The sequence below is a fragment of the Malus domestica genome, chromosome 11, assembly GCF_042453785.1.
Source record: "Malus domestica chromosome 11, GDT2T_hap1".
Classification (NCBI taxonomy): Eukaryota; Viridiplantae; Streptophyta; class Magnoliopsida; order Rosales; family Rosaceae; genus Malus; species Malus domestica.
The window spans coordinates 2,837,627-2,849,660 of NC_091671.1; the positions used below are offsets into that span (position 1 = coordinate 2,837,627).

The window sequence follows — 12,034 nt, forward strand, 5'->3', positions numbered from 1 at the left end:
ACCAAGCAGGACCATAGGCATAGTCTAACGTGTGGTCCTCTATCACGGATATACCAAGCAAGACCACATACTAACTCTAGGTAGTGATCACCTATTGCATATATATCAAGCATGATCACCCGTAGAATGCATATGGTCCCTTATTGCGAATAAACCAAGTAGGACCATAAGCACAGTTTAGCGTGTGGTCCCTATTGCGGATATACCAAGCAGGACCACGTCCTAACTCTAGGTAGTGATCATCTATCGCGATGATCACCCCTAGAATGCATATGGTCCCCCATTGCGGATAAACCAAGCATGACCATAAGCATAGTCTAATCGTGCAAGCTGTGATCACCCATCTCAGATATACCAAGCATGATCACCCCTGAAATACGTACGGTCCCCTATCGCGGATATACCAAGCAGAACCATCCAAATACCATTGCTACCCAGTGCAATCAGTTCAACACACAATCTACCCCTATCTTAATCCCTATGATTTACAACGTAGGCACTTGCACTATCAACTTCTCATGACCACTAACTATCTTGTCATACAAGCATAAAAGTTCTACATAATACTTCTAATAAGATTCTAGGTTCACATCGTCATAAAAACAATCATACACATCATTCCAATCATACAAATCAAACCATATTTCATAAACGTTTCTAAACCACGGACGAATCACATTTAATACATAAATTGATGGCTAAAAATAAAAATAACAATTCAATAGAGATCACATTTAATAAAAAAGTATAACACAATATGGTGCCACTAGTACATAAATCGAGACACACGTCATCACAATGAGCCCATTAAGCTCCATGAAATCTCAACAACACTCTAAGATAAACGACATGCTAGAATAATTCGGGCTAGTTGACTAAAAAGTCAACCGTCAATCAAGGTCAAGTGTAGGTCCACAACCCTAGTAATCTAATCCGGAAGTTCCGCCTAACAGATTTGTGATCCGTAACTTTCCAAGAATCTTATATCTTAAAATTTTGGAATGATCCAACGATCAGATCTCCATCAATTGCTAAAATTAAGTGGCGGTTGACGTTTGAATTTACAAACTTAGAAATCTAATTCGGGAAGATCCGTACGTCGGATTCCCGATCCGTAAGTTCCTAAGATCCACAAATATTATGTATAATAACATATTAAAGTTTGGTGACGATCCAATAGTTGGATCGTTGATTCATATATTGACCAAGTGGCGGCCTCAATCAAAACTATATTCATATGATGAGATTTCGTCAATTGAACGTCACATATGGAACCGGGGCATCAAAATAACCCTAGGAATGTCAGGTGGGGTCTCGACCCACGTGCCACCGTACGCAGCGACTGGCCGCCCCTACTCGTTGGAAAAATCCACCTAACTCCAAAAATTACCAAAATTTACAGAATTGTAGATCTCAATTAGAGGAGCAATTTTCATAATTGGGCCAAAGTCAAATTCAATTGGAAAGTGGCCTGAAAATGCCTTGAAAATGCCGAGTGGCTGGAATTTTAAGATCCTCGTTGTTTCCCCTTTGGAGGTCTGATGATTGAGATTCTTGTCGGGTTTTACTGCTGAAAGGAAGGGCTACCAGCCCCATGTGGAACGCCACCATGATTGTTGTCGGAAAGGGAGGTTATCGTTCTAGGGTTCCCGACGAGCTACAAAGGTCTCGTGCTCCATTCGTCAAACATGGTAACCCATGGGTGAAATTAAGGTAAGGGCTCGACTGGGTTCGAAGTGAGGAGTAATTTGACACCGGTCTCGTCGTCAATGGTGGTCGGAAGAAGGAGTTATGGCCGGGTGGGGTCGGCGAGTCGAGGTGTATGTGGCCGGGTCTCCTTCTCTCGTTTCCCCTCATTTCCCTCTTTCTGATTGGCTATCCCCTCCCTCATTTCCCTGCTTGCTTTCTATTCTGATTGGGTCACCTCTCTCCCACTGCCATCTAGCAGATTTTTTTTTGTTTTTTTACAGTTAGGCTACATCGTAGCCCTAGCAAAAAGAAATTAATTCCGAAACATAACCTGAAATATTATTGAATTCATAAAATGAAAAGAAAACTAAGTTTAGAAAAACCCTTAAAAATTGGTTGCTTTGCCGCACCACTCTTTTGTTTGTTCTGCCGCTCTTGCTCTTTTCTTGTCTTCTTTGGTGCTTTAAATGTATGATTGCTTTTCCATTCTTCCCTTTTTTCAATGCTCCATAATGATCAGCCCCATATTGAAAAATTAATGCCAAAACAAAACACCAAGCCGTTCCTTTTTCTTTCTTGAATGATCCACCTCAACTCCTTTTCTTGTCTTCTCTTTACTAGCAAATGAGCACACATTCTGTGTATGTGAACGATTTCATTTTATTTTTTGTTTTTATTTATTAAGGAGTGTGATTAGTTTTTAAAATTAAAAAAAAGAGTATGTGACAATCTTAATAAGGGCATATTTTTTTTCTTAATATTACATAATTACTGTTTTGTCCTCCTACTGTAAATATTGTGTATCAAAAGTGAGGGGTAAAATAGGAAAAATCCGGATATGATTGTCATTTTCTCAAAAGAAACATAATTATTGTTTTGTCATTCTTATGTAAATATTATGTATCAAAAGTAAGGGTAAAATAGGAAAATGGGGATATGATTGTCATTTTGATAAAAGGTTGACAAAGCCTCTTCTCTTAATAATAGTACTAGCAGAGAACACACACTTTGTGTGTGTGAACAATTTATCTTAATAAGTGCATATTTTTTTTAATATTACATAATTACTGTTTTGTCCTCCTTATGTAAATATTGTGTATAAAAAATGAGGGTAAAATAGGAAAAATAAGTATATGATTGTCATTTTCTCAAAAAAAAAAAAAGGTAAAATAGGAAAAATAAGAATATGATTGTTATTTTGTCAAGAGTGCTACTATTACCACCCCTCTGTCTTATTTCTACACCCACACTTTATTAAAAATTTTAATTACCAATTTATCCTCACGTAAAATATCAAATAAGAACCAAGGGAAAACAAGATCAGATCGTTCACTTCCACCCACACTCCCAGCAACTCGTAATCTCAATTCCCAAACGTCTCGTCGTCACTTTATTCCTTTTAAATTTTAATTTATGTTTATTGGATCCTAAATTATTGAATCACGAATCGATCTTTGTATTCGTCAAGCCCGTCGTACGTAATACAAATCCCAAACACATTGAATCCATCAAGTCATATATGGATGTCAACTGAGTTTCTTTCTCTACAGATTTCACTTCTTATTCTTTCGGCTTTGATTCTATGATTGGTTTAGCGACTGACTCTTTGTTCTATTGTTGCATCGCCTCCATGGTCAGTCATGGGGATAGTCGGGATGGTGGTAGAAAGTGCAAAAGGGTTGTCACTGTTTTACTTCCCTCTATTTCAATCATATAAATATAATCATTTTCCTTATATTAAAATATTATTTAAATAAATAAAAAATAGATGGGAGAACTTGTTAGAGAAGCAATATGGATGTCAATTTATGTGCTTCTCGTCAGTCAGTAATATGGCTATGGGAAGGGGTAAGCTGTGCTGGTGAACGGTGTCAAGGGTGGAAATTGGAAGGGTACTTTGGGGATAATGGTAGGTAGGAAGATAGTATGTTATTTTTCTTATTTATTTATGGTGGATGGAATTATAACGTGAGTGTAGAAATAAGACAATGGGGTGGGCTTAGTAACACTCTTTGTCAAAAGGTACAAAATTACTGTTTTGCCCTTTTTTTTTTGTCAATAGTGTGTATTAAAAGTGAGAACAAAATAGAAAAAAAAGAAAAAAAAAGTTGACAAGAAGGATTCTCTTAATAGTATAGATTCTCTAACAGCCTAATAATTGATAAATTAATGCCTAGCAAAACTCATTTTTCTTCTTGTCTTCCCACTGCTTGATAAATTATGTGTAACCGACAAAAGCTTATTATCTTTTCTCCCAATTGCCCCTTAAAATATTTAATTACAATATTGATAACCACCTAATATCGAGGTTTGGTGGTCTTAGGTTCGTGATCTTAGGAATGAGGTTCGATTCTTATTATTCTTGAAAAAAATTAAAGAGAAACGCTAAAGAAATTCTTTTAAAAGTGTAATTTTTTATGAATTTTCTAATACTTCATAATTTTGACTAATATCAATATAAAAATTGACGTTAAACTATAATAAATCAGAGAGTACATAAAAAGTACCACCTTAAAGTACTTCCCTTAACATTTCTCAAAAGTTATTGTAAGCTTACCCACTCCTAAAACCGAGTCAAGAGTACAACAGTCCAGCAAACCAAACAAGCCCCTTCCTATAAACGGATTTGGATCCTCTGCCGGGCAGGGGTCCGAATCATTCTGAGCAAATAACAAGAGTTGAATTTTGATTCAACGGTTATAAACAGGAGGTTCCTCTAAAGTTATAATAATTATAATCGTTGGATCAAAATTCAACGGTCATTATTACCTGGTCGGAGGATTCGAACCCTGCTCGGGAGATGATCCAAATCCCCTATAAACCTCATCTTCTTCACTTTTCAGGTTTGGGGTTAGGGTTTTGACCAGACGGAGATTTCGAAAATGGAGCCTGAGAGAAAGCTATCGGAGGAGGCTGGGCCCGTACTCCAAGAAGGCGTGGGATTGGTTCTGTCTCGGTGGTCGGCGCTCCAATTGGCAGTTGAAAAGGAGTAGGGCGGGCGTGACTCGCTCCGCAAAGCGGAGCAACTCGTCGTCGATATCTTCTCCAGGTACTTTGATTCCCTCATCTCCTCTAGCTCGACTCTTTCAGATTTTCCATTTATTGTTTGTAAAGAATTGAGCTTGAATTTTGATTTGCTGCTTTTTTTCTAGGGAATTATTATATAGTTTTTGTGTTTTCGTAATATTTTGTGAACAATTGTTCTTCTGAGGTTGGGATTAGGATTCAATAGGGAATTTGTAAGTGAAAGTAAGAACCTTCATCACTAAAAACTTCAATTTTGTGCTGAAATCTTCTTTTTTCGTATCAAATTTTGCATTTTTAGTTCAGTTTTGGTGAGGCTTGCTTTGTCTTATAAATTATTTGTAGGAATATGATACAATGCGTTAAGTAAAACTATAATTGAGTGGAACCTAATTGGTAGTTATAGTCAAATTAGCAATTTTTCAACATACCAAATTGTATACGGAGCTACTAATATTTTCTCTGTCTTTTGATGAAGATTTCTATCGTTCTAGCCAAGCAGAATGATTAACGAATGGTGTGAATATTTGTACCGGTCGTTGTTGTAACGAAATCTCACAACTACATGTTCATTCTCCCCAGACAGAGCCTCTTCACATAGATGATTTGGAAGATACGCTGAATGAAGCCATGCTTTCTCTCAACACTATGACAGAGGATGGCAGCATTGAGGAGGTATTACTTTTATACTTAACTTCGTCTTTTCGGAGAACACTTAATAGTATGTTGATGAGGTATGAAATGAAGAAGATTTAATATGTTATGCTTCTGGTGGTGGGAAACTCGAAAGTAATTTGCTTGCTTTATGGATTGCGTCAACGTGGCTTTGGATAGGCCGCCATTGCAAAGGTTTGTAATTGTGTGTTCCAGACCACCCGCACTTGGCTGACTATTCGACTTTTAAAAACTGAAACCTTTTAGCATCAACTACATTTAAGTTGGCAGCTAAGAATCTGCATCTCCAGCCATTGGAGATATGCTCACATGTTTCATTAGACGGACAATTTACGGTTCATTATTGTTTCTATAAAGTAGATGGTACTAGGGAGTAGGGATGCAACCTTTACTTTTAGTAATGGCTTCTATCTTTATGGTGTTTGCGGTTTCTTTTTCTTTGGATTTACACAGGTAGCTGAAAAGCTAATGATTATGTATGAAGAATGTTTAGATTGTAATTTCAATTCGATTGAAAGCCTAAGGGAAGCCAATCAACGAAAAGTTGCTCTTCCGCATGTTAGAGAGGTAAAGCTCCATTTAAAACCCTCTGCCTTTAAATTTTCTAATTTAAACTTCTCTTATGTCCTGTGACAGCGTGCTTTTTCCAAATTTTGGTGTATTGAAAAGTACTTGTGGATGTTGTCTTGAAAGTTTTCCTCTAAAGCCATAAGTGGCGGAGTGAGGATGATACGTTTGAATGATATGCGTTGCTAAAATCTCTTAATTCTCTTTGTCACTCATGCCAGGTTGCAAATGATGACGATGACGATGAAGATAATGATGATAGAGATCATAGCATGGGAAATGATGATTCCTCGAACATGATAGTAGACATACCAGAGGCTCATTCAAACTTAAATCCCGTACACGCGTATCAGGCAATGAGCCAAAGCCCAAGACGGCGGCCGAAGCAGAAGATGGATGGGAGGTAGTCGGACCTAGAAAACATAGGGGTAAAAGGAATTAGCTTGAGCCCCCTCCCTTCTGATCAACAATTTTTCCGTTTTACTTTCTGAAGTAGAGTGAATATGTGTATAAGTTGGATCATACACCATTAATCTACGGATAATCACTTCATTTATACGATATACGGTCCCAACTTTTGTACATTCTGAGCGTAGCACTGTATACAATCCTCCAATCTTATAATTCTTCGTGTATCTTTACTTGCTTTGCACAAAAATGTTAACCTCCGCATGTACAAACTCTCGTTTGCATCGATGATGCTCGGAATGGAAGTGAAGGAGGTTTGTGTTAGATCAGTTGTACCTGCTGCTTTGCTATCAAGTTCAAGTCCGTATTCTCTAGACAAAGATTAACTTAGAATATCGTCTTGTAAAAAAAATAAAAGGCGAGCTTCATGCAAAAGAAACAGCAATAATTGTACTTGATATAACAAAAAGTGAGGAGAACAGAGAATGATATCGCAGTTTGGAGTTGACTAACCGTGTGATCCGGATGGGGTTGTAAAATTTGAAATAAGTAGTCTAGATTATTGACTAATGGAGGTCGTAAAATTTGAAATAAGTAATTTAGATTACTTGGTTTGTCGTCTCAAGACTACGAGATCTAGTGAGAATCTCGATTGGAGAAAAGAAACAAGTAATTAATGCAAACAGTTGAAGACGGAACAAAGAGTGGCTTCTCGTGCTCTCCAACAGCAAACTGTCTGGCAATGTCTTACGAAACATACCCAACAGCCAACATCTAACGTTTTATGTTTCCAAAAAAGATTTGATGCTTCACCTCTTTTCACACCTTTTCACAAACATGTCCGCTTGTTGCTGCAATCACCCTTCCCACAAACTTCATATGTAAGATAAATCAAGTTTTTCATAATCGCTTGTATGCATGGAATCATTGACAAATCAGAATTTGGGACTTAGGCTATGGTACATGGATTTATTTAGGGTTTGTTTAAAAATGCTTTTTTAAATGACTGAAAGCATTTTTATAGAAAATATTTTTTGGTTCCAAGAGGTTAGATGGAAGCACTTCAAGTGTTTTTCAGGATTTATTTGCATATTTACCAAGAATTGGTTTCAAACCATTTTCACCAGAACACTTTTAGTTATTTTAAAAACACTTCCAAACGTGCCTTTGATATACTTACCATCTAATGGTCAAATATGATCAGATATGATATATATGACCTGTCGATGCTGAATGCGTAGAATTTGACATTATGTGTGTAACATCTTTTGCAACGAGATGTTTTTGTTTGTGTCGGACAATAGTTTGCGGTTACGAGGGAGTAGATCCTTACTTGTAAAAACCCAAACAGTGTTATCCTATAATTGTACACCAATAACCCCTTAGAATTAATCTAATTGGTGAGTTTTGGGGAAGGGAATGGTTTACAATTAGGTTAGGTCAAAAACTTCGATTTATTGCGCTATGAGGAAAGTCGCACCGTCATATGAGAGGGTCATAGAGAACTGAATTCTAGCCTTCGGATCGAATAAAACAAGGGAGAATCAAGGGCTATATATTAACAAAAGTGCATAAAGGAAGAAACAGTGTGTAGAAATCATTTCCCGCAGCCATAGAATACTCTGATGGGCAAATCAAAACACATAAATGAAGAAATATCTTAATTCACATTGGGACGTGGATTCGTGATCTCAATAAACATACACGCTATCAAAACTAGATGTTTCACTGTTCTTTCTAGCCTCATTTTCTTTCTACACAAAAACCAGAGTTTCAAGAAAGATCAGAAATAACACGATCACACTTGTCTTCCAGAATCTTCACAGCTTCAGTAAATAAGACTTCGGGAGGCAATACCCCAGTCGATTCAATTTTAACTGTGCAAATCAGAGAGCGAGAGAGCGTTAGAACTCTAAAAACATTCGGTGAAATAATTAGTTACTGAATTAAAACTTCTTGTTCCTATATAAACCTTAAGCATAAGCATCTACATTGAAAATATCTGGTAAGCTCGTAACTAACAATGATCGAAGTCTGAGCTTACCAGATATTTTCAAACTGAATTCAGATGTTCTGAAACCCAAGTAAGTGATTTCAAACTGAAATTTATACAGTTGTGTCATGAGGACTAAAGCTACAATTCTAGGACACCGTCAGCAACGAGAAAGCAAGAGAAATTTATAGTTCTAAACACAGAAGAAATCACTTACAAATGAAATGATCCTTCTTACGCTGCAGAGAGATAGAATTCTCCCAACCCTTCCCTTCTCTGATGCACTCCCTGCACAGTGTGCAAGCTCGTGGCCTGGCTACAGTTGCCCTTTTCTTGCCTGCTAACCAGTCAAATTATCAATCAAAGCCGCTCCAGAATTGACAAAACAAGGCAAACTGTAACTAAGCAAGTGCAGATATAACAACATTTTTTTAAATCCAAATATTGGGACAAACCCATATGATTGTTTCATTTTTTCGCCATAAAAGGATAATCACTAACCGTTGCCAATATCTTCAATATCGAATACTTTAACTGGGCAAGTTGCCACAAGTTTCTCGGCCATCTCATCTTCAATATCTTGCGATATTATAACCTAATAAGCAATCAAAATCTTTTTATGATTACTTTGACATAGTGTTTTCAGAATCACTGAAACATCCCCTTACCTCAGGAAGCATCCGATACCAAACGGGGGCAACTGGAGACCATTTTGCATGTGTTTTACCAATGCCCTTAACAGCATGTGCTTCCAGTTCAATTACCTAAAAAGTGGTAAACTAACTTCACATAAAAGTAAATTCACAAGAACAGTAAACATTATTGACTACTAGATAGAATAAATACTGAAACTGATAAGATAGTAGTTGGGTATAATGCTGCATAACAAAACACTAATTGGAGTCGATTGCTCCACATAAAACTTTAGGCATGTGCTTAAGTTGCAAAGTGAAAAGTGCAATCTATGATTTCTGAGAAATGACCATAACTATACAAAACAAATAGCGCGTTTACCTGACCAGGGCCTAGTCTAGCAATTGTAATATCTCCACTCGTGGGGGCTATTGGATTGTCGGAAAATTCTGGCAAGGAATCCTGACTGCAAGTAAATGATGTATATGTTTTTTGTTTTGATGACGACTCTGACTTGGTATCTTGTGATTCCAATGGAAACTCACTCCCATTTGGCAACCAAATCAATTCTTTTGACTTTACTGCATAAAAGGTTGCAAAGTCATCATAACCAATATAAAAATTCCCACCAATAGCCTTGAAGAAACATAGATCTATAAAACTTACTGATAATCTAAGACACAGTACTATACCTGAAATACGCTGCCCCCCTCGTTTACATTGTACATGGAGCTTAAAAACAATGGTGTTCTTCTCATCTGGTGTATTATTTCCTACAAAGTAAAACATGACAGGAAAGAACTCAGTGACTCAAATATGTATAGGACATAAACAAAATATGAATTTGGTTTATATAAAAGAATGGAAATACCAAACCATAGTACCTGTAAATTCAAATGATCTGGGGTCAACCTTGATCGGAATGAGACCCAACCTGTGGGCAAGTACTTCATCTTGGATTACTGTTGTATTGTCAGCAATAAGAACTTTTTCAATAGCCATTGTGGGAACCTGCACTTGTATATTAAAACAAGTTTAGATCACCGTTGGTAATACATACTGCCAACTGAATAGGAACTCTCATAAACGCACCTAACCTTAATCCAAGGAAACAAGAGAAGTAGATACAAACTTCCATCTTATGTATATTTTACAGCGGGAAAAATATTTAGGAGGGGGGGGATTGAATTGTATAAAACTTCTCCCTCCCGTTGATGTACATTATAAAGTAACTCATTTACACAAGTTTTGTTCTTGGAAACAATGACACAAACTTGTTACGTAAACATGAGAAATTAACCATGCAACCATTCAACCTTATAGAAGTAACAAGTTGAAAACAAAACGCTGAAGTATACGGATACAAATTCATTTTCTTGATAGCTCATGCATGATGCTCAAGCAGGAATCACTATGTCGATACAAAGAAGATGACACTTGGGCCCATGAAAATGGTATTCTTAATATAGAACTAGTATATGAACTCCATACAATATTAACCACTGACAAAGCATAATTTAATCACGCATACTCAAGTACTCATGAATCTAATCAAACCTCAGCTATGAGGATTCTCCGGAATGCATTGGCAAGTGCAGGATCAATGCCGATCATATCAAACTCCATCTCATCCTCCGTAAGATTAATAACTTCAACTTTAAAGTTGTCACAGAAGCTATCCAATAAGTTATTATCAACCCCCATTGATGCATAAGCACCATTATACTGAAAAGTATCAGTCTGTAAACACCAAAAGTCAAAACATGTAAGAAATAAGAAGAACACTAAAAACTCATCAGTGCATTTCCTCACTCTCACATTGAGAAAAATGAAACAGACTCATAACTAATATCGGCATATGCAGGTCTATGCCACTTAGGCAGATTGCTCACTTCGATCGGTCTCCCCACTTCCACAATTTTTTCAAAGAAACAATCTTGGTAAAAAAGAATTATTTTCTTCTTCGAAAAATTTACATCTATGCATAAACACGGGTCTAGCTTATGTTTTCTGGTAACCCAATTAGAGAAAAACTCCGAAAACAAAAAAGAAATTCACTTTCCCACATTTTCTTAGCAACCAAACATGACCATCAACAAAAACCAACAGCCAAAAGAACCCAAATTTCTACTCAAAACGGTCAAAATTTCTCAAAACTAAAAGCAAAAACTCCGAAAACGAAAAAAAAAAGGGGCAGAAACAAAACCATGGGCACGTACAGATTTCTCATTTCAGAAAACAAAAATTGAAAAATGCTAAAAAAAAAGGATGGAAAAACTGTTACATGAATGGGAGCATCAGCCTTGCACTCGACACGTGTCCTCTGGAATTCGATGTTAGGGGGCAGCCGCCCCATTGGCACATCTGAGAGCTTCTCTATGAACTCCAGCGTGGAGTTCGCCTTCGCAGAGTCTGCTGCTTCGGACTCTGAACTCGACGTCGTATCTTCGGTACTGGACGACATCGTTTCTTCCTTCACCTTCACCGGCCACTTTCAATCTCTCTCTCTCTCTCTCCCTTCTCCCTCCACTCTCTCTCTTCGTTCTCTGTGACTGTTAAATTTAGGGTTTTGGGGGTTTAGTGAGAGCAACAGTATGCAGAGTTTGGAGTTCATGGTTTAGCAGAGAGAGGGGGACATGAGATGATGCGAATGGGCCTTTCATAATTACCATGGGCCGGCTTTATTGTAAGGCCTCGAGAGCTTCTCTAGTGCTGGTTGAAACGGACAAGGATCCTCTCCGGATCTTCATGTAGGATCCCGAGAATTAATTAATCGTGTCTGTTCATTATATATTGTGGATCAATTTTTGTTAGGTACTGTTTATATTTAATTTTAAATACAAAATTTAAAATAATTTTTAACTGCACGATGTACGATAAACGAATACGATTGATTTGATCATTTTGATCCAGATAGGATCCTATTTCGGTTGAAACGATTATTATTTCTGCCACGATTGGAATTATATCGAAACAAGTGCTGAAGAGGCTGAGTCTGGGCGGCAAAGACTAGTGGAGATGGCTTAGGAAGCAATCGTGCCTGAG

The 12,034-nt window shown here is 37.2% G+C and overlaps 2 protein-coding genes across 6 annotated transcripts in view; one reads left to right on the plus strand and one right to left on the minus strand.

The window, feature by feature from the left end:
• The window catches only part of LOC103447184 (uncharacterized), a 39,549-nt gene extending 27,921 nt beyond the window's left edge, over nt 1-11,628 (minus strand). The window contains exons 1-9 of one of the 5 annotated variants that reach the window (XM_070807466.1): nt 11,274-11,628; nt 10,547-10,729; nt 9,874-10,000; nt 9,682-9,762; nt 9,371-9,570; nt 9,025-9,120; nt 8,858-8,951; nt 8,574-8,693; nt 7,990-8,240 (exon numbers count right to left, since the gene is read on the minus strand). In XM_070807466.1, the coding sequence (XP_070663567.1) occupies nt 8,137-8,240; nt 8,574-8,693; nt 8,858-8,951; nt 9,025-9,120; nt 9,371-9,570; nt 9,682-9,762; nt 9,874-10,000; nt 10,547-10,729; nt 11,274-11,453 (1,185 nt within the window). In that variant the 5' untranslated portion in view covers nt 11,454-11,628 and the 3' untranslated portion in view covers nt 7,990-8,136. Of the gene's footprint in view, nt 1-7,989; nt 8,241-8,573; nt 8,697-8,857; nt 8,952-9,024; nt 9,121-9,370; nt 9,571-9,681; nt 9,763-9,873; nt 10,001-10,546; nt 10,730-11,273 lie in introns of those variants that run through there. The other 4 variants (XM_070807465.1, XM_070807469.1, XM_070807468.1 and 1 more) reach the window with 4 other exon arrangements.
• LOC103447182 (pre-rRNA-processing protein TSR2-like) lies at nt 4,596-6,539 on the plus strand. The gene is made up of 4 exons (XM_070807476.1): nt 4,596-4,738; nt 5,296-5,388; nt 5,842-5,955; nt 6,177-6,539. The coding sequence occupies exons 2-4, from the start codon at nt 5,344-5,346 to the stop codon at nt 6,360-6,362; spliced, it is 345 nt and encodes a 114-aa protein (XP_070663577.1). The 5' UTR covers nt 4,596-4,738; nt 5,296-5,343; the 3' UTR covers nt 6,363-6,539.
• Nucleotides 11,629-12,034: the final 406 nt, after the last annotated feature.